Genomic DNA, 25,499 nt, shown 5'->3' on the forward strand with positions numbered 1-25,499 from the left:
GTTAAAAAAAGTTTGGTGTAAATTGGATAAACCCTGTAGGAGCAGTAGTATAAAATTCATAGCCTGTTTTTTCAAAAAATTAACATTCAAACCAAAATAGCTGACTTCCTGTTGGTCGGAGCTAATGAATGTAAATTAGAAAATTGTCCGGCTTGATGAGAACAATATGTGTACCGAGTTTGGTGATTGTAGGAAAAACTAACCCCCCCACTTTTGTCAAAAGGTGGCGCTACTGAGCCCCTCCACCACGCCCATTTCTATGGCTTTGTCCATGTCTACTGGTTGACAATATTGATGTGTGTGTCGAGTTTCATGCAATTTGAAGCATGTTAAGAGCCTCAAAAACACTCAAGAATATTATTACAGTTTGACCTGTTGCCATGGCAACAATATTTCAAATATCAAAAATCCTGTCATAGGTCTACATCTGCTGTGTATTGACATTACACTGATGAAGTTTGAAGCAAATCAGGTAAAAATAAGAGGGTGATCTCAAAACATTTCAAAAAGTGATACACTTCCTGCTGCCAGTTGGTGGCGCTATAACTTTGACTCACAATAGTCACATCCATGTGATCAGACTCCTATAACGAACACACTCGTGAAGTTTCATAAAGATCAATATATGTATGCAGACGTTATAACACATTTCCTGTTTCCTTTTTCTCGCCATAAATTCGTTGCCTCGCCACGGCCAAACCGTTCGAGATATCAAAAATCCCCTGGCAATTTTTAATCATCAGTGTCTTGACTTCATGCTGACCGAGTTTGGTGGCGATCGGATTAATCGTCTAGGAGGAGTATATCAAATTCCAGAGCATGCGTTTTTTCAAACAACCCTTAATAGCTGACTTCCTGTTGGCGTGGTGTTTAACTTAGAGCACGAAAGTTGTTCGGCCCGATGAGGTCTATATGTGTACTGAGTTTCATACTAATACGTGCAAGCGTGTTTAATATATGGACCAAATTTTCAGACTTTTTTCAAGGGGGCGCTGTCGAGCCCCCCTGCCACGCCCGGGTACCAGCCTCTCCGGCGTCCTAATGGCCGCGGATTCCAATGTGTGTGCCAATTTTCAAGAGTTTTTGAGCATGTTAAGGCCCCCAAAAAGCCCCGGAAGACGGAAAAAAAATAAAAAAAAAAAAAAAAAAAAAAAAATAATAATAATCCTTAGAAGAACAAGAGGGCCCTGCGCGAATTTTCGCTTGGGCCCTAATAATAATCCTTAGAAGAACAAGAGGGCCCTGCGCGAATTTTCGCTTGGGCCCTAACAAGAGGGCCCTGCGCGAATTTTCGCTTGGGCCCTAATAATAATCCTTAGAAAAACAAGAGGGCCCTGCGCGAATTTTCGCTTGGGCCCTAATAATCCTTAGAAGAACAAGAGGGCCCTGCGCGCTTAATTCGCTTGGGCCCTAATAATCCTTAGAAAAACAAGAGGGCCCTGCGCGAATTTTCGCTTGGGCCCTAATAATTTGACACTTTCATTATTTATTTATTTTTAATGTCTGTTTTTGTTTTTCCATGATCAGTTTTATTCTTCCTTAGTTTACAATTAAAATATATAACCATTAATGCAGCATAAAACACAGTGTTATATATACTGTAGGTAAATGTATACTGTAGATACTGAACGCCTTTTTGATGTTCAACAGGTGTTACCATATCCTCTCATTTATAGTCTCTGTGGTTTACAAAAAAGATGTCCGTGGTTTGATACTCATGTGATTGCTGTTGTTCAAAGCAGTAATAGTGTGTGTGAGTTTTTGTAAAGCTTCTCAGGCATTTTGTATCACTGGGCTGCTGCTGTTACTCTTAGAGCACAATAATAGAGAGCTGAATCTGACAGAGCTGCTGCTTTAATAATGAGTTCAGTGGATGACTGGGATGTTTTCGACTGAAACCGATTGTCTGGTATATCAGAATATGTATCAGAGCTGTATGATCGAGCACCTTTATACAGTAAATATTCTGGTTCTCTGTTTGGATACTGTCTGTACCAGTAAAGCAAAATATTATTGCTGCTAGCATCATATGAGCATCTCAGTGTCACAGACTCTCCTTCTCTAATGATCATATTAGTGTCCTTGTCAACTGGACCAATACTATCAGCAAATGCACCTGCAATACAATTTGAGAAATCACAATAGAGCATTAAATCATCAGTTTCTCTTGCCAAAAACACCAGGAGATTTTAAAAGTGTAAATTATATCCACCTGAAACTGTAATGGCAATCACTAGTAGATATCTGTCCATGCTGATTCCTCAGTTTAAACAGGTTTTGATAATGGTTTAAGGTTAGCTGTGTATCTTTCTTTAAGGTTTATACATGTGCACTAAACTAAATGTGATAAATGATAAAAAACATTGAATAGATAAACGACTGCAGTGGGAGGGGCTCTGAGGAGGAGTCTGACTGAACCACAGTTCCTCAATACTGAACGTCTCCTCCTCCTTAAGGATTCTGGATGTACTTTTAATACTTTTCAATGTTTTGATGTTTGTTTTATCAGTTTCTTCAAATACATTGATACAAGCACTGACCCCTTTTTTTATTTGATGAACTAAACTAATGCTAGAAGATCATTTGACATTATTGTACTTGGGGATATTATTAGAAGAATCATTAAAAAAAAATAAGAGACTTTTACCATTAAATGATTGTATATTTTATTTTGTTATTCTCAACTACTATATTATTTTATCATTATTTTATTCATTATAGTTATGCATTTTTCTCAATGTGAGAGAATAGTTTTTGTGTGAGTGTTGAGTGTGTTTGAGTCACAGTGGGGTTCAGAGCACAGTAATACACAGCAGAGTCAGACACACACACATCCTGGATCATCAGAGGAACTGTTCCTAATGTGGAATCCAGTTTGGCATGAAATCTCTTCTTATATTCAGGCTCTGTCGTTCCTTTCCCAATGGAAAATTCACTCAGAATGAATGCTGGTGATCTGTTTGGAAGCTGTTTGTACCAGAAGAGATAAGCATTTGCAGCGCTCATGAGGGTATAATTACACAATAAAGTCACTTGATTTCCCTCAGCAGAAGTCTCTTCTCTTGAAGGCTGATCAACACTGTCCTGTCCCCAGCACACTGGAAGAGATGGACATGAATTAACAATCATTTACAGATACTCAAATAAATAAAGTGTAAATGACGAAAGACTGTTCTTACCTAAATCATGTGCCGTGAAGAAAAGAGCAATAATCACCCATTTTGTCATTGTTGCTCTGAGTTGAAGAGAGTGAGAGAAAAACAACTAATGTGAGTCTCTCCTTATGGTGAATTTCTCTTTAGCTTCTCTTGATTATTTTCAGCAACTGCACAAGAATTTAAGGGATGCTTCCCCGTGCTGGTGAATTGAGTGTATTAACCACCTCGTTTTTGAAATTCATTTTTAATTTTTGAATATTTAATTATATAAACCATGGAGTGCAATGTCCTATGACTGGTTGTGTAAAATAATATAGGGTTCAGCCTTATATATAATATTTGAGGAATGATACATTCTTAATTAATAGATTTTCTGAGCATTAACATGACATATTGTCACGCTGCCAGCATCTAAATCATGTTTATTAATATATATTTATTATTTAACTTTCAAATATATCTGTTGTATTGTTTGTAATATATGTCCACATCTATTATGGTTAATGTTTTGCATATTAATAACAATCCACAAAATGCAACTTTATAATGTGATATAATTCACCAACAGTGTAAGTAAAGTCAGAATCGATTAATCAGATTAAATCAGAAGTAAAATGACATGTATTGGATTGATCAGACTCTTTCAGGCAGACTCAAGCAGAGGAGATATCAGATGATAATGTAATGTTTAATCACATTTATCAAACTGTGATGTACTAAAGCAGTGGTTCTCAAACCTGTCCTGGGGACCCCCCACCACTGCACATTTTGCATGTCTCCCTCATCTAACACACCCGATTCAACTCTTGCAGTCTCTACTAATTAGCTGATGACTTGAATCAGGTGTGTTAGATGAGGGTGACATGCAAAATGTGCAGTGGTGGGGGGTCCCCAGGACAGGTTTGAGAACCACTGTACTAAAGTCATGTGGGATGATCTTATTAGTCTGTTATTTTGATTCCTTCCATCTTTCTTTCAATTTCCCTTTATAACTTGAATTAAATGTAATTTGTAACCACACACAGGTGTTTCCACTGGTGTAATTATATTATGTGAATTATAGATTGTGGGTTTGATGTGGCTTGAGATCAAAGTGAAAAATGAATTTGAGTTTTTGTACAGCTTCACATAGACTTTGTATCACTGGGCTCCAACTCTCAGAGCACAATAATAGAGAGCTGAATCTGACAGAGTCACACTGTTAATAATGAGTTCAGTGGATGTTCGTGATGTAGTCGACTGAAAGCGAGGATCAGAGGGTTTCCCAGTATCACTCCATGAACGAGCCTCTTTCCACATTAAATACTGAGGCTCTCCATTAGGATACTGTCTGTACCAGTAAAGTCTGACATAATTGCTGTCTGTTTCATATGAGCAGCTGAGGGTCACAGTCTCGTCTTCCTTATTTATAACAGTTTCTTTATTTGCCCCAATCTTGTCTGCAGTCATCACACCTAAAACAAAGAAATAAGAAAATTACTGAGTCAAGTTACACACAATCATTTCTTACACTGTTTTTCTGCATCACTAGAATGAATAAAATGAATAATTTTGTACCTGAAGTCAGAATTAAAATCAGAAACAGGTGTTTTTCCATGTTTCTACAGATCTGTTCATGTTCTCTGTGCTCCGATGCTAATGCTTTAGTTCAGAGCTCACAGAAGAGGTGTGTCTTCAGTGTCTTCATCTTTGGTTCAGATGCAGGTGATTGGTTGGAAGTGACAGTTTTGAACAAAAGAAAAAGAGCCTTGAAAGAAAGACATCAGAGAGTGTGTGATGGAGACCTATATGTGCTGCTTAAAAACCAAATACACAAACACATTCTGGATCATATTGAACTGCACTCTGTTAAAACTGAAGAAATAAAAATAATGAAAACAATTTAAATACTGTAGATCTGCTCTGCTTGAGTCGAACTTCACAAAAAGCACATTATTTATTGTTTATTACTGATAGGATTCACACTTCATGAAATATGATTTTATAATATGTTTCTAATGGTCTAATTTTGCTTTGGCAAAGTTGGAGAGTTTTTATTTATTTTGCATGTTTTTGTGTGAGTGTTGAGTGTGTTTGAGTCACTGTGGGCTTCAGAGCACAGTAATACACAGCAGAGTCAGACACACACACATCCTGGATCATCAGAGGAACTGATCTTGATGTGGAGTTCAATGTTGCAGAAAATCTCTCTTTAAATTCATCCTCAGTATTTCCTTTCCCAAAGGATAATTCACTCAGAATCAGTGTTGGTGATTTGTTTAGTAGCTGTTTGTACCAGATGAGATACACATCTGCATTTGAAGCTGTGGTAGTGTAATTACACATTAAAGTTATTTGATCCTCTTCATTTGCAGTCATTTCTCTTGAAGGCTGTTCAACTCTGTCTTGCCCCCAGCACACTGAAAAATAGATTTAACTATTACTCATTTACATATATTAATTAACTCACATATAAACTAAAATAATTAAGTGTAAATTTTTACCAAAATTCTGTGCTGTGAGGAAAAGAGTACTAATCACCCATTTTTCCATTGCTGAGATAAAGATATTTTAACATGTATTCAGTCTCTCTGTCTCTAGATCTGACTGAAGCTCTGTTTCATCTGTGCTGCTCTTCTAGATATTTCAAGTCTTCAAGTCCTCACACGACTCGTGTCTCTTTGAGGAATGCTGCCTCCCTGTGGTGAATTTGGGTATTACTAACTTTTTACTAACAACCAAAGTGACAAATATGAAATCAAATCAGAAACAATAAACCAAAGCAGTAACACAATACACCTCTCATGCAGAACGTGATTTCACCAAGTGTAACATGTTCCTGGAACAACATTCCAATCAACCAATCAGATTTGAGGGTTTACAGTTTATGTCAAGTTTAAGCTTAGAAGGTTAGTTGCTTCTACATCAGTGTTATTCATCTTCATAACTTATGGGTAGGGTTAGGGATAGGGTTACATTTTCAGACAGGAATGATTTTCCAGGATCAACCAAATGTTGACCCAGGAACAAGTCTAACTCAGCACTATATATATATATATATATATATATATATATATATACAGTTATAGTTTTTGTGTGAGTGTTGAGTGTGTTTGAGTCACAGTGGGCTTCAGAGCACAGTAATACACAGCAGAGTCAGACACACACACATCCAGGAACTGATCTTGATGTGGAGTCCAATGTTGCAGAAAATCTGTCTTTAAATTCATCCTCAGTATTTCCTTTACCACTTGTAAATTCATTCAGAATGAATGTTGGTGATTTGTTTGGTAGTTGTTTGTACCAGTAGAGATATGCAGTTGTATATATGGTAGAATAATTGCACAGGAGAGTAACTTGATCTTGTTCATTTGCAGTCATTTCTCTGTAAGGCTGTTCAACTCTGTCTTGTCCCCAGCACACTGAAAAATATTTAACTATTTATAATTTACATATATTGAGTACTGTAACTAAAACAGATACTGAAGTGTAATACATTATCTTTCTTACCAAAGTCCCGTGTTGTGAGGAAAAGAGTAATAATAATCAGTTTTTGCATTGCTGCGATAAAGAGATAATTTTAACATATATTCAATGAATGTGTCTCTGTATCTTTACTGAAGCTCTCTGTTTCCTCTCTGATGCTCTTCTCTTGATATTTCCAGTCTTCAAGTCGCTCTAGGTCCTCACATGGCACACTGCTGATGACACTTTAAGTGCTGCTGCCCCCCAGTGGTGAAACTATATTTCTAACACGTGACCACATTATGTTTACATTTTGAAGCAGTGGACTTACAGATACACTTTTTGATATAAAGCCTCAGGACCAGATTTACTAAGAGCTTACACCAGTGCAAACCCTCTTTTGATGTGAAAAAACAACAACAAAAGAAAACTACTGTCAGGATTTACTAAAAGCAGTGAAAAATTAGTGATGAAAAGGCATGAACAGTTATTTTTGCGGCTGACCTCATTGCATTTGTAGGAGTTTTTCTTTTCAGACACAAAATTTAAGTGGGGAGAGTATTTAAATAAACTATGAAACACGATTTACTAAGGTTTGCAGTTGTCAATTTACTGGCATTTGTACTATTATTTAATGCTGAAAAAAACATGTATTAACCCATTTTGTGCTTGAATTGGCTGCGTCTGTGTTCTTTAGTTTGTGCGTTGTCAATAAATCACCCACAAAACCCATGAACGAGCATCTTTCCACATTAAATATTGAGGTTCACTATTAGGATACTGTCTGTACCAGTAAAGTGTAACATATTGGCTGTTCGTCTCATATGAGCAGCTCAGTGTCACAGACTCTCCTTCTGTATGGATGAAATCTGCACCCTTATTTGGCCCAATCTGGTCTGCAGCCATTATACCTGCAAACATGAACATAAACATGAAAATGTGCGCACATTTTAAAACTCATGTGGGTTTCAGTCACATTACACTTAATTATCTATTTTCCATAGCTCTGACATCAAATGATATTTTACCTGAAGTCATGATTAAAATCAGAACCAAGTGTCTGTCCATGTTCTCTAAGTCAGATCAGTTGTGTTGATGCTCTGAGTTTCTGCAGTTACTCAGGAGGAAGTGAGTCATAAAGTCACTGAGGAACTTCCTGCTCTCTGCTGAGATGAAGCTGTTGAGATGAAACAGTTTACAATTGAGTTAATAATTCAATTAATATAGAAACAAAACCTTCAAAAATATTTAAAGAGTAAAAACTCTTCAAAAATATTTGCAAATACTGAAAAAAACCAGACAGACTCATTTTTATTGTATAGACAAGTATACAAATTAACGAGCGAATGAACAAGAGCTGTAAATGAGATATCTGTTATTCTGTAAATAGAAAAGGAGGAGCTAATGATCCTGTAATGAGGCTTGATCATATGAAAATATGGTGAATATCGCCATCTTATGGTTATCAAAAAGCGTTATAAACTGAGAATCAAGATTAATTTTAGTAGTTTCCAAAAAAAGTTTCTGTTTCTTTTTTCCTTGTATATTTTAATGTTGTATTCTTTATAAATGCGTCTAGCAGTTACACTGTGAAATGCATCTTTCATTACAGCACATATAATACATTTAATGTTGGGTTTGTACAAAGTTATGATATCTCAGTATAAATGTTTCTTTTTGTTCCATCAGACTTTTGTTCTGTGTCTGATTTGGCAGTTTGGGAATGTGATTATTTCTATTGTTATGTGCTTCAGTCTGTTTAGTAAGGCATTCAGCTGTGTCAGGTTTTTGTACAGTGTTCTTGTGTTTCCTGTGACTGTGGGCCTCAGAGCACAGTAATACAGAGCAGAGTCTGACACACGCAGATCCTGGATTGTCAGTGGAAATGATTTTGTAGTTGTGTCGAGATCGCTGCTAAATCTATCCTTGAACCGCATGTCATTATTACCAAATCTGTTCAGCATATATTCTGGAAATCCATTCACTTTTTGCTGGTACCAGAACAGATTTGGTGAAACATCAGTGGATTCATATTGACAGTTGATTGTTACAGCTGCACCTTCAACAGCAGTTTGAACTCTCTGATTTTGTTCAACTCTGTCCAGAGAATCACATCCTGTAATGTATAACATCACTGATGAGGATCTCATATTCATATTAGAAGAATATTACAGCATGAATACTTACAAAATCTGACTTACCCCAGAAATATGTGATCAAGAAGACTACAATTCTTTGCCAGTTTGCCATCACAGAAATTGATAAATAATACTTTAGATAAAATGAACTTGTTGAAATCTATAGCAGACTCTTGTTTCAGCCTCTCTTTGATAAAGTTGTACTAACACTGTCACATATCAGAGACCTGCAGGAGGAGTCTGACTGAACCACAGTTCCTCAATACTGAACGTCTCCTCCTCCTCAAGGATTCTGGATGTACTTTAACAAAATTGCAGTGCTCTGATGTTTTATCATATGTTGGTTCAAACACTGACTGTTTATTTCAATTCGATGAACTAAACTAATTCTAGACAGAGCGCTTGACATTGTTATTGTACTTGAGTATATTATTAGAAGAAACTTCTAATACGTCTAATACACTTCATGTTATTCTCAATATTACATATACGTTACATATAATCATGCTGCCAGCATCTAACAGGTTTTTAAAATGTAATTTTTGTTTTTTTTAATTTTAAAATGTTTTATTGTTTGATATACAGTATATCTACATCTATTAGGATTGCATGCTTTGCATATTAATAGCAATCCACAAATAGTTATTTTGATCTCTTTTCACTTTTCTTTCAATTTCCCTTTATAACTTGAACTAAATGTCATTTGTAAGCACACACAGGTGTTTCCACTGGTGTAATAATATTATGTGAATTATAGATTGTGGGTTTGATGTGGCTTGAGATCAAAGTGGAAAATGAATGTGAGTTTTTGTACAGCTTCACATAGACTTTGTATCACTGGGCTCCATAGAGCACAATAATAGAGAGCTGAATCTGACAGAGTCACACCATTAATCTTGAGTTCAGTGGATGTTCGTGATGTAGTCGACTGAAAGCGAGGATCAGAGGGGTCCCCACTTACAGTAGCTGATCGGGCCGGTTTAAATATTAAATACTGAGGTTCACTATTAGGATACTGTCTGTACCAGTAAAGATGAACAGCACTGCCGTCTGTTTCATATGAGCAGCTGAGGGTCACAGTCTCGTCTTCCTTATTTATAACAGTTTCTTTATTTGGCCAAATCTTGTCTGCAGTCATCACACCTAAAACAAAGAAAATTTCAGAGAAAGAGTCAAGTTGCATAAAAAAATATTTCTTACACTGTTTTTCTGCATCACTAGAATGAATAAAGTGGATCATTTTGTACCTGAAGTCAGAAATAAAATCAGAAACAGGTGTTTTTCCATGTTTCTACAGTTCTGTTCATGTTCTCTGTGCTCCGATGCTAATGCTTTAGTTCAGAGCTCACAGAAGAGGTGTGTCTTCAGTGTCTTCATCTTTGGTTCAGATGCAGGTGATTGGTTGGAAATGACAGTTTTGAACACAAGAACAAGAGCCTTGAAATAAAGAAATCAGAGAGTGTGTGATGGGGACCTATATGTGCTGCTTAAAAACCAAATACACAAACACATTCTGGATCATATTGAACTGCAGTCTCTTAAAACTGAAGAAATAAAAATAATGAAAACAATTTAAATACTGTAGATCTGCTCTGCTTGAGTCGAACTGCACAAAAAGCACATTATTTATTGTTTATTACTGATAGGATTCTCACTTCATGAAATATGATTTTATAATATGTTTCTAATTTAGTGTTGCTTTGGCAAAGTTGGAGAGTTTTTATTTATTTTGCATGTTTTTGTGTGAGTGTTGAGTGTGTTTGAGTCACTGTGGGCTTCAGAGCACAGTAGTACACAGCAGAGTCAGACACACACACATCCTGGATCATCAGAGGAACTGATCTTGATGTGGAGTTCAATGTTGCAGAAAATCTCTTCTTAAATTCATCCTCAGTTATTCCTTCACTTAATGTATATTTATTTAGAATGAATGTTGGTGATTTGTTTGGTAGCTGTTTGTACCAGAAGAGATACGGACTTGTATCACTTGTAGTATAATTACACCTTAAAATAACTTGATCTCCTTCACTTGCAGTCATTTCTCTTGAAGACTGTTCAACTCTGTCCTGTCCCAAAGACACTAAGTGGATATAAAAGGGTAAATCATTAACATGAAGTATCAGGAACGTAAACTTAAATTAATAACCTAAATGTAAGTAAACCTTGTTCTGTTAAATGTACTGAAACAGAAAAAAAGAGCTTACCATCATAATGAGCTGCTGTGAGACACAGAGAAATCAAAGCCCATTTAAACATCGTTGTTCTGTGAGGTAAAAGAGCAGAAAGAGCTGAGCTCTCAAAAACCCTGTGCTTCTCTCACAGAGCTCTACTTTAAATGTTTTAATCACATGATATAATCACACATGAAGAGTGTGATGCTGACCCCTTGTGGATGAAATTTGAAATTAAAATTTTGACTCGTTTTAGGTTGTTTTTTTGTTCTGTTAAGGACAATTCCCAGGTGACAAAAGTACATTTCTATAATATATTTAAAGTGCTCTATTTTCATGCACTAATTTTGTACTTCATATACTAAAAATTCTTCTTTAGTACTTCTTAAGATCATCTTAAGAACATCTAAGTGTACTCAACTGTGCTATTTTGAGACAGCATGAAATATGAACTAAAATGTGCTTTTAATATACTATCTCTGTATTTAAAACATGTATTTAGATATCACTTATAGTAAATTCGAACCCATAGTGTACTACAAGTAGTATTTTTTAGTATATTAAGTACAAAATTAGTGCATGAAAATAAAGCACTTTTAGTACATTATAGAAGTGTCCTTTTTTTTCACCTGGGTTACAAAGTGTTCTGTTTTGAGAACAGTGAGTTTGGAGAAATGTCTAATCGACTGAGAAAAACTGTAATACAGTAACTGATGTTGCGCGCCACATGAAAAGGTGGGTAATTATTTCTGAAGGTGTGACTTGATTGTATTTATGACTTTTGTACATGCAAATAGGTGATTTGTGCCATGTTTTAGACAAACACTTTTAACTTATAATAATGTATTTCAAAAATGCTCAAAATTGTGGCATGTGGCTTATTTGAATCAACAAGATGCTACTTGGCATACTGGAGGGGATCTGAATATAATTCAAGATTCAAGAGTCTCGTTTCTCCCAAACTGTAGTAGACCATTGATTCCTCACTCTGAGCAGAAGCAGGTTTTTGTACAGTGATCTTGTGTTTCCTGTGACTGTGGGCGTCAGAGCACAGTAATACAGAGCAGAGTCTGATACTGCAGCAGAGGAGATGATCAGATCCACATGGTTTTCTTTTTCTTTTCTGATTTCAGTAGTGAATCTGGAATCTACATCAGACTCCTCAGGTTTTTTTGCACTGTCTGAGATGAGCACAAGGAATTGAGGAGCTGATCCGGGATACTGACGGTACCAGTGAAGATAATATGCAGATGAATAACTGCAGGATAATGTAACACTTGAACCCTCAACAGCAAACTCCTCTGTTTTAGTTGGTTTAATTTCATTTCCATATGTTGCATCTGCAAAAGTAGAACAGATCTTTACTGAACTGATTTAAATTAAATCATTTTAGATGTATCAGCATAACATACAGTGTACTGTACAATGTAAAGAAATAGACTTTTTATACTTTTAATTTTGAGCAGAAATTAGCAATTCTGGCTGCTCAGAATACACATGCAATACTCAAAAGACTTTAATACTTACATGTAAGTGCAGAAAGCAGAATAAAAGAATGGAGCATCATTGTGTTTGTTCCTTATGTTCTGTTGAACAGACTTCTCTTACAGACACTTATCAAGATCACATCAGATGTCAAAGCTTTAAACCCTCCCTCCTCCAGAGATCTAAATGAAAGAGCAGATCAGATCTGTTTCATAGTCCACAGTGTCATCACTATTCATATGCTGTAGCTCATAGCACCCTCTTGTGGTTACTTACTAACTTGTACAAGAAAAATGTTCAGAACTCAAACAGAATGTGATCTGGATTAATTCCTCAAACTTTGGTTGTTACAGTACTGTAGATCTCATAAACCTGTAATTATCGGCAGAGAGGCTTTGTTTAGATGTGAATACAGCATGAATAGAGATACAGTTTATGGTACTAGACACTTTACGGTCCTGTACAGTCGCCACAGCTCAGAAACAAAACAGCAAGTTAAATTGTATTTAAAACAACAATTAGTCAGAACATCATAAGAGCACAGTGTGTATGTATTGCATTAATAGCATTAAGTTCATTTTAAAACAAAATTCATAATCTATCATGCCACTGCTGATAGTTTTCACCCTCATTTAGTTATAGAGTAAAATCATAAGCTACCTTTAATTCAGATGGATTTATGGAAGGAAATTAGTTGTACACATTCAGCTGTATCAGGTTTTTGTACAGTGATCTTGTGTTTCCTGTGACTGTGGGCCTCAGAGCACAGTAATACAGAGCAGAGTCTGATACTGCAGCAGAGGAGATCTCCAGATCCACATGGTTTTGCTTTTCTTTGTTGTGTTTAGCAGTGAATCTCTTATTTACATCAGACTCCCTGTCTTCTTTTGTACCATATACGATAACTACAAGAAATTCAGGAGCTGATCTTGGATACTGACGGTACCAGAATAAAGTCTGTGCAGATGAATAACTGCAGGATAATGTGACACTTAAACCCTCAACTGCAAACTCTTCAGGTTTGGTTGGTTTGATTTCATCTCCACACGTAGCACCTGCAAAAAGTAAATCAGCTTTTAATCTTTTATGAATTTTTTTATTTAGAATGAATCAAGAAAGGAGTGATTTTTCGAATACTGCCTTAATTAAAATTCCTCACATTGTGGTTGTTTAGATCTAGTACAATAAAATGAAACACTTACATGCAAAGACAAAGAGCAGAATAACAGAGAGGAGCACCATTGTGTGTGTTCACTAATGCAGCTGAACTGAGCTCTGTAACAGACTCTGAAGAGCTCCACAGGATCACAGTAGAGCCACACCTCTACCAGTAGAAATATAACTCAGACTTTGAATGTCCTGAAAGGGGAAATAATTTTGATTGTAACGAGGATGTGTGTTTTACTAAAAAAAAAAAAAAAAAATTGAAGAAACTATTTCTTTAAATAAAATGGCCATGACAGCATATATTAGAGACTCTGTTCAGTGATACAGCAGAGTCAGACACATGAAGGTTTTGAAATGGAGTTTAAGATGTTTAGATGCATTACTGCTACTTTTCTTTCTTCATACCATCACTGTTTGAACTGATCTGTGATATTTTAAGTGTTTTGTGATGCACTGGCCCTTTTCTGAAACTTTAGTTTATGAGGAGATTTATTGTTGAGGATGTTTTTGTACAGTGAGGATGAGTTTCCTGTCACTGTGGGCGTCAGAGCACAGTAATACAGCGCAGAGTCTGATACTTCAGTAGAGGAGATCTCCAGATACACAAGATTGCTGTTTTTATCAACTTTAGGTAAAAGACGAGGAGGAAGAGGATCACTTGGGGTTCCTTGTGGATAAATGTATGCGAGGAACTCTGGTTTGGATCCCGGATACTGACGATACCAGTGCAGGTTAGTTACAGATCCATCATATTTACAGGACAGAGTGACTTCATCTCCTGCAGATTTAAGCACCTTGTTTTCCAGTGATGTTATTGACTGTGCAAATGTCTCCCCTGCAAGACAACCATTAAACTTTTGATCAAACTTACCCAAAGAAAGAATCGTGCTGATGCATTAGTCAGTTAAATCAGTTTCAAGCAATATAAAAAACAGAGATGAAACATCAAACATTGTACAAAACAAGAAAGCATGTGATTAAAGGTCTAGAATCAGGAAATGTCTCTTACTTTTCATGAACAATATCAGAAGCAGAACACAAAGGATCGTCATGTTTGCACTGTAGGAAGAAAAAGGGTTTAGTTTGCTCTATATCAGATCTCCACAGGCTCCTCCTATCTGTCAGTGTCAGAGGATGAGAACAGCATTAAAATGACATCAGTTCATGAACACTGAAAACATATGAAACCATAATATACCATAACCACACTATAATGCTGTGCTGTAAGACTGTCAGAGCTCATCTGATCATTAAGATTATTTTCTTCATTATGGTGGATGTTTTTGGCTTCCTGCTGGTTATTGTAATAAAGCCCTGTGATTGGGTTTCACCTGTACAGTACATTAGAGTCCTCATTCATTACAGCTGCAATTTAGTTTAATTTGATGAAATAATTAGAACTTTAATCAAACTCATAATAATTGAACTGCTTGAATAAAAATTAATATCATTAAATGTCAATGTTGAGTGTATATCGCCCTCTTCTGGTCTTTCATAGTTTTCTGCACATAATACATATTCACAAAATCTGGATTTTAATGGCAATAACCAGATTTATGGTGGTATATATTATTGTAATGGTATGAGCAATATGAAATCAATTGAAACCAACTGTAAGGGAAAACGGACAAATGTAAATATAACTAAAATAAATTAGATAATGTAAACTGTATATCTATCTATATATCTATGTATTGATAAAAAGGTTTTTAAAAATGAAATCAGAGATTAAGTGATTTATTCTAATACAAACTGAAAAAGCATAATGATGTAACTGATGCTGTTGCACTGTGAGAGTTTTTGTGTGAGTGTTGAGTGTGTTTGAGTCACAGTGGGCTTCAGAGCACAGTAATACACAGCAGAGTCAGACACACACAGGTTCTTGATTGTCAGAGGAACTGAAGTTTTGCTGAGATTTGTTTGAAATCTCTCCTTGAATTCATCCTCATTTTCTCCAGTGTTAGAGAATCTGTTCAACATGTACTTGGGGATCCCATTAACTTTCTGCTGGTACCAGAAGAGAGTCGGGGTTGTGTAAGACGCCTGATATGTACAGTTGATTGTTACATCATCACCTTCAAAAGCAGACTGAATCTTTGTGTGCTGATCAACTTTGTCTTGAGATTTACATCCTGAAATAGAATTGAAACAATATGAATAAAAATTTCACACATTGTCCACAAGAAATATACACATAGACAAAATAATCATTATTTGATAGCGCTACTCACCCCAGATATATAAAAATATGATCACAATGACACTTTTCCAGAGTGCCATAATATACAATTGAAATCCCCAAGGATATATGCAGAGATGTTGTGATCTCCTTCCTCTTTCTGTATCTGTTAAAGCAGCAGTAAATTCAAGTCATTTGGTCTGACTGCTGGGAGGAACCTGTGCTACAGTAAGAGCCAATGAAGACTGTAGTTTATAATATATAGTGCTGTATCACTTCATTTTGCTTATATGTATAATAATTAATCATAGGATGTATGTATCCATGTATTTGATTAGCTTATATCACTTTCTATTCACTGAAAAACACAGTATCTTATTACACTTTAGAATGCTTGATTCTGATTGGTCAATCATGGCATTCAGCAGCAGTCTGATATTTCCTGATATTTGCCATCATCCACAGAAACATTATATATCAGTCCTCTTATCTGAGTAACTCAAACCGGATCTACTTTCATGTCTCTCGTATCACAACTCTTGCTCTCTCGTTCCAAACAAACACAACTTGCATCTCAGACCCTGTTTTCTCCTGGTATTGTAAATCATCTTGCAAATGACCTCAGATGACTTCAGCATTAATATTAATATTATATTGTTATATTGTTGTGTTTGTCTTGTTGCTAGCCCAATTGTTCTGTATGCTGTTGTGGACTTTAAGGTAACATAGCTAGAGGTCAGATTAAAAACTAAATTTTTAAACTTGAACTGTAAAATCCATTTCATATCCACACACCCTCACAAAAAATAAGCATACTTCAAGTTCATTTTATTAAGTAAACAAAACAGTATATTTAACAGTTAAGTTGAATACCAAGAGCTGCAACCGTAATAATTCCTCAGACAGATTAACAGATTATAAGAGTCTAGTAAGTATTCAAGTGCTCAAATGTTTTCAGACTTTACATACAGTGTGATCTTAAATGAATATTTCCCACCAACATCACAGATTATGCCACACTGTGGCCAAATTACATCATTTTGTTAGATTAAAAAAAGTGTTTAAAGCCAAAGTCATAGCAGCTCCTGTTTGATTTTTAAGGTTTTTACCTTTTAAACTTTTGAACTGTACTAAAATATGTAAATATTTATTTATTTAAATATAGAAAAGAGTATATAATGGTATAATGGTCAGGAATAACCAAGAATAGAGATATTATGTAAACTAAATATAAACTAAAGGTTTTTTCAAAGTAACATCTTTAGTCATAATGATAATGATTGAAATGAAGTAATTAAAGAAGTAAAAATTAAGATGTGTATTTGTGCACTAAAGGAACCACATGGAACGTGATTTCTGAATATATTAATGTTTCTAAAGTTTTTATAACAGACCTAATTCAGCCTCACACAGGTGTTAACGCATATTTTATTACATTTGGGGCTGGATAGATTGTGGTTTTGATGGTTTTCACTAGATCGGTTCAAAGTGAAAAGAGCTTCAGGTTTTTGTACGACGTGTTTCATGTTTTCATGACGACGTGTTTCATGTTTTGTATCACTGGGCTCCAACTCTTAGAGCACAATAATAGAGAGCTGAATCTGACAGACGAACATCAGTAATAGTGAGTTCAGTGGATGTTTGTGATGCAGTCGACTGAAAGCGAGGATCAGAAGTGTGTTCACCACGTGCTGACCGTGCATTTTTGTATAATAAATAATTGTGGTTCTTTGTTTGGGATATTGTCTATACCAGTAAAGCCAAACATTTTGACCATTTGTACTATATGAGCAGCTCAACTTGACAGTTTCTGTTTCTTTGTGTTTTTTTCTCTCTCTTTATCTGGCCCAATGTTGTCTCCAGTCACCAAACCTGTGAACCATAAAAAGTGATATATATATATATATATATATATATATATAATCTTTTAAATACACATTTGTTTTCACTCCTTAAATACCGTACCTGTCCCCACAATGAGAATCAGTATGAAGCATGTGTCCATGTTGAATCAGATCAGATCAGTTCTCTGTTGAGGCTCTCAGTGCTTGAGCTGTAAGTCACTGCAGATCAGTCACAAACACACACAGGAACTTCCTCCTCGCTAAACTTCCTGCTGCTGTTCACTTTCATCCATATGCTATATTGTATATCATTTAATTGTGTTTGATAACAATAGGTTACTGTCATAACCCCGGTTCTCTGAAACACTTGAGTGGAGAGATCCACCTATGGGAAGGGCATCCGTACCTGATCCTCTGCAGAAGCATCCAATTGCATCCAAGTCTGGCTTAGACAGACAGAAGCGCGTAGCCAATGCCAGGTAAGGCCCCACCCCTTTACCTGAGAACATATAAGGCCCATACGCACAGCTATTCTCCAGTAAGCATATTCGCTTCTCATGTGGCAAACAGGGGCAAAGCTGGTGGATCTCTCCACTCGATGTTTCAGAGGACCAAGGTTACGACAGTAACCTATTGTTCTCTTTCATCATCTCATGTTCGAGATCCACCTACAGTATGGGAGAGACATGGACAGCTTCCCGACTGCCTAATACACTCACAGTGAAGTTCTGTAAGCCAGAGAAGGACGGTCAACCCAAGGGGTGGTGCCTGACACGTTCCCACAATCAATCACCTTACAACCCTGTCGCACACGTATGACTGCTGTGCACAGGCATGACATGAAATATGTATGTAAGCACACACATGTAAATAAACCCAGCAATACAAATATAAACACTCAGGCAGGAATGTTAAATGCATGCTTGGTGACATGAATGTGCGTGGCCTGCCGGCCCACACACCCCTTGTTCTTTTACAACAATGTGTAAATAGGAAAAGAGAAAAGAGGGTAACAAGGAGGGCTATGAAGACCCCACCCTTAAAACAGAATGTGTTACCGAGATTTTGGTAACATCCAGTCAGTAGTAACGCACAAATGTATGCGGAGAGGCCCAGCTGGCAGCAGAGCAGATGTCCTGCAGTCACACACCTCTAAACAAAGCCCAAGAGGCGGCTAAACCCCTCGTGGCATGAGCTCTGATGTTACCTGGGGGCTGTGCTCCCTTAGATTCATATGCCAAAGCAATAGCATTCACAAGCCAATCTGAGAGGCGTTGCTTAGATATGGGACTCCCTTTGCGAGGGGGCGCCCATGAAATGAAGAGCTGATCGCTCTTCTGGAAAGCACTGGTCCTGATAATATATGTCTGTAATGCATGTACGGAACACAGAACATTCAGCCTCTGATCCTCTGTGGAGGAAAAAGGTGGAGGGTGAAAAGCGGACAGCTCCAACACCTCCGAAGCACTTAGGCCTAAAACCCGGGTTAGGCTTAAGAAAAACCTCTACTAAGAGAGAATTTAGTGCACGAGGAATGAACAGAGAGTGCATGTAGCTCACTGACACGTTTAGCTGAAGCCAAGGCCAAGAGCAAAGCCATCCTTGAAGGACACTAACTTCAGGGAAATACTTCCCAGGGGCTCAAAAGGGTATTGAGACAGAGCCTCAGAAAGCTGAGGCCTTGAAGGAAGCCTGATGGATGGATGCAGAGAAGCTGTCCATTTTGCTAGAAAGAACAGGCTTGGGAGGGCGAGCAGCCCACCTTGAGAAAGATTGAGGTGTCTGGTGATAGAAGGCTCGATGGCGGGGGGGTCACGTCTTTCACCTCGAGACCCGCGAGACTGTGTTTGAAGTCGAGCGGGTCCCCCCAAATGTACTTCATATGCTTGGCACAAGCAGGAAGGACAGGGAGAAACTGTTTTCTCGGGCTGAGAAACGGACCCAGAAGTTTTCCATCATAGATGTCCCTCTCCTGGTCGGTGGCAACTTGTAAAGCTGGCCATTTGATATTGAGGCGAGCAGCCGCTAGCTCACAATATTCAAAGTGGACGGATTGGGGTAGAGCTGCAGGCGCATGAGCCTGAGGAGCTACAGAAGGCGGGATGTCCTCCTCATCATCAGAGCCTTCGAGAAGGCCTGCGTCATCCTCGTCACCAGAGCCGAGGAGAAAGGCGGACAGTCTAAAAAGAACTGCAGTGTGGGTGACTTGCAAAATGACACAGCTGTAATAGAGTGCGAGACGATCACGTCCGGCGGAGGCTGATCAGAGTGATTTGTCCTCCTGAAGACAAATGCAAATGTTCGCAAATAATCCAACAAGCTGTGAGAACATTAAACCAGAGGTCGTGAGAAGGGAATGACAACTGGAGAATAGCAGCACGTATGGGCCTTATGCTCTCAGGTAAGGGGGTGGGGCCTTACCTGGCATTGGCTACACGCTCCTGTCTGTCTAGCCAGACTTGGTGCAATTGGATGCTTCTGCAGAGGTCAGTGGATGCTCTTCCCATAGGTGGATCTCGAACTGGCTGATCAACTTTGTCCTCTGATCTACACTCTGTGAAGGTTTAAGAATATGTAATGTAAACCATTGATATGAAAAGCTGCTTTATTGTCACATGCAATGTTGAGTAACTACTGCCCTCTTTTGGTTAACTGCAAGTAATACATAACTGAAACAGCACCATCTAAGAATGACTGGCTTTATAATGTTGCTTTGTTTTATGTTTTATCATTTTTGCATTAGATTATGTAATTATTTGTATACTAGGTTTTTTTCTCACAATGTTTTTCTCTCTGTCTCTCTGTTTCTCTCATTGTAACAGGTTTTTGTACAGTGTTCTTGTGTTTCCTGTGACTGTGGGCCTCAGAGCACAGTAATACAGAGCAGAGTCTGATACTGCAGCAGAGGAGATGATCAGATACACATGACTTTGTTCCTTTTTTTCAACTTTAACAGAGAACCTTGGATCTACATCAGACGTCTTAGCTTCTTTTTTACTACTGTAGATGAGTACAAGAAATTCAGGTTTTGATCTTCCATACTGACGGTACCAGTGGAGATAATCTGAAGCTCCAGAGGCAGAAAAACTACAAGATAATGTAACACTTGAACCCTCCTCAGCAAAAACATCTGTTTTGTTTGGTTTGATGACATTTCCAAATACAGCAGCTGAAATAGAAAAGAGACATTTATACAGTTTTAGTGAGATGTTTTTAATAAAAACAAAATTTTAACAAAAATATTATGATAATTAACCAAATAACATACCAGCTGAAGCACAGAGCAGAATAAGTGAATGAAGATTCATTGTTCAAGTGTTCACTCTGAGAAGAGTCAGACTGAATCGTTTCATCCACAGTCTCTTTCAGACACGATTAGATCATGTCAGATCTGTGAACTCTGAGTCCCTCCTCTCTGAGAACATCATGTCTATATTTCACACTTGAGGAACTGAAGAAATTTCATTTTGAAATATGTTTTATATAGGAAATATATTCATGTCCTCTAAATTAGATTTCTGAAATTTGCCTTTCAGTTTCATCTGCATTTACAAGCAATGCTATGTTTGAAAAGTTTAAGAAATATTAATTTTCACTTTGTTTATTTAATTTTCCAACCCTAACATGATATTAGATATATTGTGCTTATTTTCTGTATTAAATCCAATTATATCAAGCAGCATTAGGCAGAATTCAGAATTTAAAAAACTGGCTCCCTTTCATGAATTTGAATTGAATTGGTCACATCCCACTGGAAACTGAATTTGAATTTGAATTAGAATATCAGGAAGTGGAATGACAATCCATACAATTAATGTTAATGTTACACTTTATTTTTTAGGTGTCCTTGTTACTGTGTAATTATACATTTAAGTACAGAGTAATAATAATTAACTAAATGTACTTAATATAGAGTAAGATTAGGGTTTGGTTTAGGCTAGTTGTGTGTAAATGTAATTATTCCTAATTTAGTGTAAAAAGGTAAAAAGGACACTAAAATAAAGTGTTGCCAAAGTTAATATATTCACTTTTAAGGAATTTTAAAAACTGCATTATGTCTAAGAAAGAGAGAAAGTGGTTTAACAAATTGATGTTTCTGCCAGAGAAACATTTAAGAAACATTATATTACTTTAAACTGCAAATGTTATGGCCATAAAAAGGTGGTTTGAACATGTGGAATATGATATCTGGTCATGTTGTTAATGCTTCTTTACTGAAATTTATAATTTCTTATAACAAAGACCTAATTCAGCCTCACACAGGTGTTAGCACATATTTTATTACATTTGGGGCTGGATAGATTGTGGTTTTGATTGTGGTTTTCACAAGATCGGTTCAAAGTGAAAAGAGCTTCAGGTTTTTGTACGACGTGTTTCATGTTTTGTATCACTGGGCTCCAACTCTTAGAGCACAATAATAGAGAGCTGAATCTGACAGACGAACATCAGTAATAGTGAGTTCAGTGGATGTTCGTGATGTAGTCGACTGAAACCGATCATCAGAGGTGTGTGTCACGGGTGCACAAGAACAAGATGTAACAGATCCAAGTGCAGCATAAGTATTTATTGGGGAGTCCAGAAACGTAATCCAAGGCAGGCAAGAGGTCAAAATCCAGGTAATCAGTCCACAAAACAACAAGCCAGAGATATAAACAGTGCACGTAACAAATACACAACGAACCACCACCAGGGACAGACACAACTGAGATTAAATAGACAAACACTAATTAACAAACACAAAACAGCTGGGTGCAATGATGAATGGTAATTAGTCCAGGGAGTGTATATGGGAAATGTAGTTCATGAAATGAGTGAAACAATGAGTCCGGGAAGGAGTGCCCTCTAGAGGCTGAAGGCACTCTCACAGGTGATCGTGACATTACCCCCCCTCAAAGGAGCGGCTACCAGACGCTCCACCAGACAAAAAACAAAAACACAAAAAAAAAAAAAACTCAGGAGGGAGGTGGACAGGAGGAGGATCAGGGGAGGGATGGTGGGCCAGATCCAGGGTCCCCAACTGATAGCCAGGGTGGTGCTGGAGGAACTGACCAGGCTGGTTCCAGCGGTTCTAGAGTCCTGGCTGGGTGCCAGGGTGGTGCTGGAGGAACTGACCAGGCTGGTGCCAGCGCCTCTGGAATCCTGGCTGAGTGCCAGGGCGGTGCTGGCGGAACTGACCAGGCGGGTTCCAACGGTTCCAACGGCCGGGGCAGTGGCAGCAGGGCAGGAAGCCTGGACGACGGTGGCAGGACAGACGGCTTGGTTGACGGCGGCAGGACAGAAGATCTGGGCGGTGGCGGCAGAGCAGAAGGCTTGGACGGCGGCAGGGCAGTAGGCCAAGGGTGCTTCATGGCCATATCAGAGAGAGCGGACAGCTCGGTGACGGCCTCCGTGGCCGTATCAGAGAGAGCGGACAGCTCGGTGACGGCCTCCGTGGCCGTATCAAGGGGAGCGGACAGCTCGGTAACGGTCTCCGTGGCCGTATCAGGGAGAGCGGAGGACTCAGGGACGGCAGCGGGCTCAGACTGGGGCTGCTCTGGGACGGCAGCGTGCCCAGGCTGGGGCTGCTCTGGGACGGCAGCGTGCTCTGTAGTAGACTCACTGGCTGGAGCGGGCTCTGTAGTAGACTCACTGGCTGGAGCGGGCTCTGTAGTAGACTCACTGGCTGGAGCGGGCTCTGGAGTGGACTCACTGGCTGGAGCGGGCTCTGTAGTGGACTCACTGGCTGGAGCGGGCTCAGTAGTAGAGCCACTGGCTGGAGCGGGCTCAGTAGTAGAGCCACTGGCTGGAGCGGGCTCAGTAGTAGAGCCACTGGCTGGAGCGGGCTCTGTAGCGGACTCACTGGCTGGAGCGGGCTCTGTAGCGGACTCACTGGCTGGAGCGGGCTCTGTAGCGGACTCACTGGCTGGAGCGGGCTCTGTAGCGGACTCACTGGCTGGAGCGGGCTCTGTAGCGGACTCACTGGCTGGAGCGGGCTCTGTAGCGGACTCACTGGCTGGAGCGGGCTCTGTAGCGGACTCACTGGCTGGAGCGGGCTCTGTAGCGGACTCACTGGCTGGAGCGGGCTCTGTAGCGGACTCACTGGCTGGCGCGGGCTCTGTAGCGGACTCACTGGCTGGAGCGGGCTCTGTAGCGGACTCACTGGCTGGAGCGGGCTCTGTAGCGGACTCACTGGCTGGAGCGGGCTCTGTAGCGGACTCACTGGCTGGAGCGGGCTCTGTAGCGGACTCACTGGCTGGAGCGGGCTCTGTAGCGGACTCACTGGCTGGAGCGGGCTCTGTAGCGGACTCACTGGCTGGAGCGGGCTCTGTAGCGGACTCACTGGCTGGAGCGGGCTCTGTAGCGGACTCACTGGCTGGAGCGGGCTCACTGGCTGGAGCGGGCTCACTGGCTGGAGTGGACTCACTGGCTGGAGTGGACTCACTGGCTGAAGCGGGCTCGGGAGTGGACTCACTGACTGGAGCGGGCTCTGGAGTGGACTCACTGACTGGAGCGGGCTCTGGAGTGGACTCACTGACTGGAGCGGGCTCACTGGCTGGAGCGGGCTCTGGAGTGGACTCACTGGCTGGAGCGGACTCACTGACTGAAGCGGGCTCTGGAATGGACTCACTGGCTGGAGTGGACTCACTGGCTGGAGTGGACTCACTGGCTGGAGTGGACTCACTGGCTGGAGTGGACTCACTGGCTGGAGTGGACTCACTGGCTGGAGTGGACTCACTGGCTGGAGTGGACTCACTGGCTGGAGTGGACTCACTGGCTGAAGTGGACTCACTGGCTGGAGTGGACTCACTGGCTGGAGTGGACTCACTGGCTGGAGTGGACTCACTGGCTGGAGTGGACTCACTGGCTGGAGTGGACTCACTGGCTGAAGCGGGCTCGGGCTGTTCTGAGTGCATCCTCCAGGCACGCAAGACAGCCAAAATATAAAAAGTGAAGACAGCCCTCCTGGCCATCACGGGACTGACAGGGAGAGCATGCGAGACTGGAGTGGACTCACTGGCTGGAGCGGGCTCTGGAGTGGACTCACTGGCTGGAGCGGGCTCTGGAGTGGACTCACTGGCTGGAGCGGGCTCTGGAGTGGACTCACTGGCTGGAGCGGGCTCTGGAGTGGACTCACTGGCTGGAGCGGGCTCTGGAGTGGACTCACTGGCTGGAGCGGGCTCTGGAGTGGACTCACTGGCTGGAGCGGGCTCTGGAGTGGACTCACTGGCTGGAGCGGGCTCTGGAGTGGACTCACTGGCTGGAGCGGGCTCTGGAGTGGACTCACTGGCTGGAGCGGGCTCTGGAGTGGACTCACTGGCTGGAGCGGGCTCTGGAGTGGACTCACTGGCTGGAGAGGACTCACTGACTGGAGCGGACTCTGAAGTGGGCTCACTGACTGGAGCGGCCTCCAGGCCTCGAAAGATGAAGGAAGCCTTCTTCCTTCTCCTCCTCCTCCCCTTACCAGGGTGAAGCTGAGGCTCAGTGCCCACTTCCCCTGTGCCTTCTGAAACGGACTCATGGGCTGGAACATTTACACTGGTGACGGCCTCCGTGCCCGAATGAGGATGACTCTGCGAAGCCCGTTCTCTCCGACGGCTGAGATAAGCGGCAAATCTCCAGAAGTCTACACTCCGTAGCCCCTCCATCTCACATTGGGGCAACGGCTCATCAAGGCAGCAATTAAAAAGGTCTTTCAAAGCCGCATCATTGTAACTCAGCCCCACCGCCATCGCCCAAAAGACCTTGGCAAAGCAGCCTACCTCCCATCCGTCTTGCCGTAGGGCCCTCAATGTCCGAAGTTGAGCCATCCGCTCCTTACCGTGGACCGGGAAAGGGATCCGGAACTCCATGCCGCTGGATCTATATTCGGGTGGTTCGTTCTGTCACGGGTGCACAAGAACAAGATGTAACAGATCCAAGTGCAGCATAAGTAT

At 40.0% G+C, this 25,499-nt stretch overlaps 1 long non-coding RNA gene and 4 gene segments (V, D, J or C); all 5 read right to left on the reverse strand.

Annotated features, from left to right (window-relative positions):
• Window positions 1-2,721: 2,721 nt before the first annotated feature.
• Window positions 2,722-3,292, reverse strand: LOC125261273. The segment is given in 2 exon segments: window positions 2,722-3,098; window positions 3,180-3,292. Coding segments are annotated over 2 exon segments (426 nt in total).
• A 1,006-nt stretch (window positions 3,293-4,298) lies between these two features.
• Window positions 4,299-4,755, reverse strand: LOC125261274. The segment is given in 2 exon segments: window positions 4,299-4,612; window positions 4,716-4,755. Coding segments are annotated over 2 exon segments (354 nt in total).
• A 3,376-nt stretch (window positions 4,756-8,131) lies between these two features.
• Window positions 8,132-9,156, reverse strand: LOC125261306. The segment is given in 2 exon segments: window positions 8,132-8,718; window positions 8,804-9,156. Coding segments are annotated over 2 exon segments (480 nt in total).
• An 868-nt stretch (window positions 9,157-10,024) lies between these two features.
• On the reverse strand, window positions 10,025-11,177 carry LOC125261304. The gene is made up of 3 exons (XR_007183263.1): window positions 10,945-11,177; window positions 10,745-10,820; window positions 10,025-10,177 (listed from the first exon to the last, which is right to left on the reverse strand). It is a non-coding gene; the product is annotated as an uncharacterized LOC125261304 (long non-coding RNA).
• Window positions 11,178-11,638: 461 nt separating this feature from the next.
• LOC125261303 lies at window positions 11,639-12,877 on the reverse strand. The segment is given in 3 exon segments: window positions 11,639-12,251; window positions 12,439-12,578; window positions 12,673-12,877. Coding segments are annotated over 2 exon segments (441 nt in total).
• Between the last annotated feature and the right edge of the window lie 12,622 nt (window positions 12,878-25,499).

The sequence above is a fragment of the Megalobrama amblycephala genome, unplaced genomic scaffold (genome assembly GCF_018812025.1).
Source record: "Megalobrama amblycephala isolate DHTTF-2021 unplaced genomic scaffold, ASM1881202v1 scaffold385, whole genome shotgun sequence".
NCBI lineage: Eukaryota > Metazoa > Chordata > Actinopteri > Cypriniformes > Xenocyprididae > Megalobrama > Megalobrama amblycephala.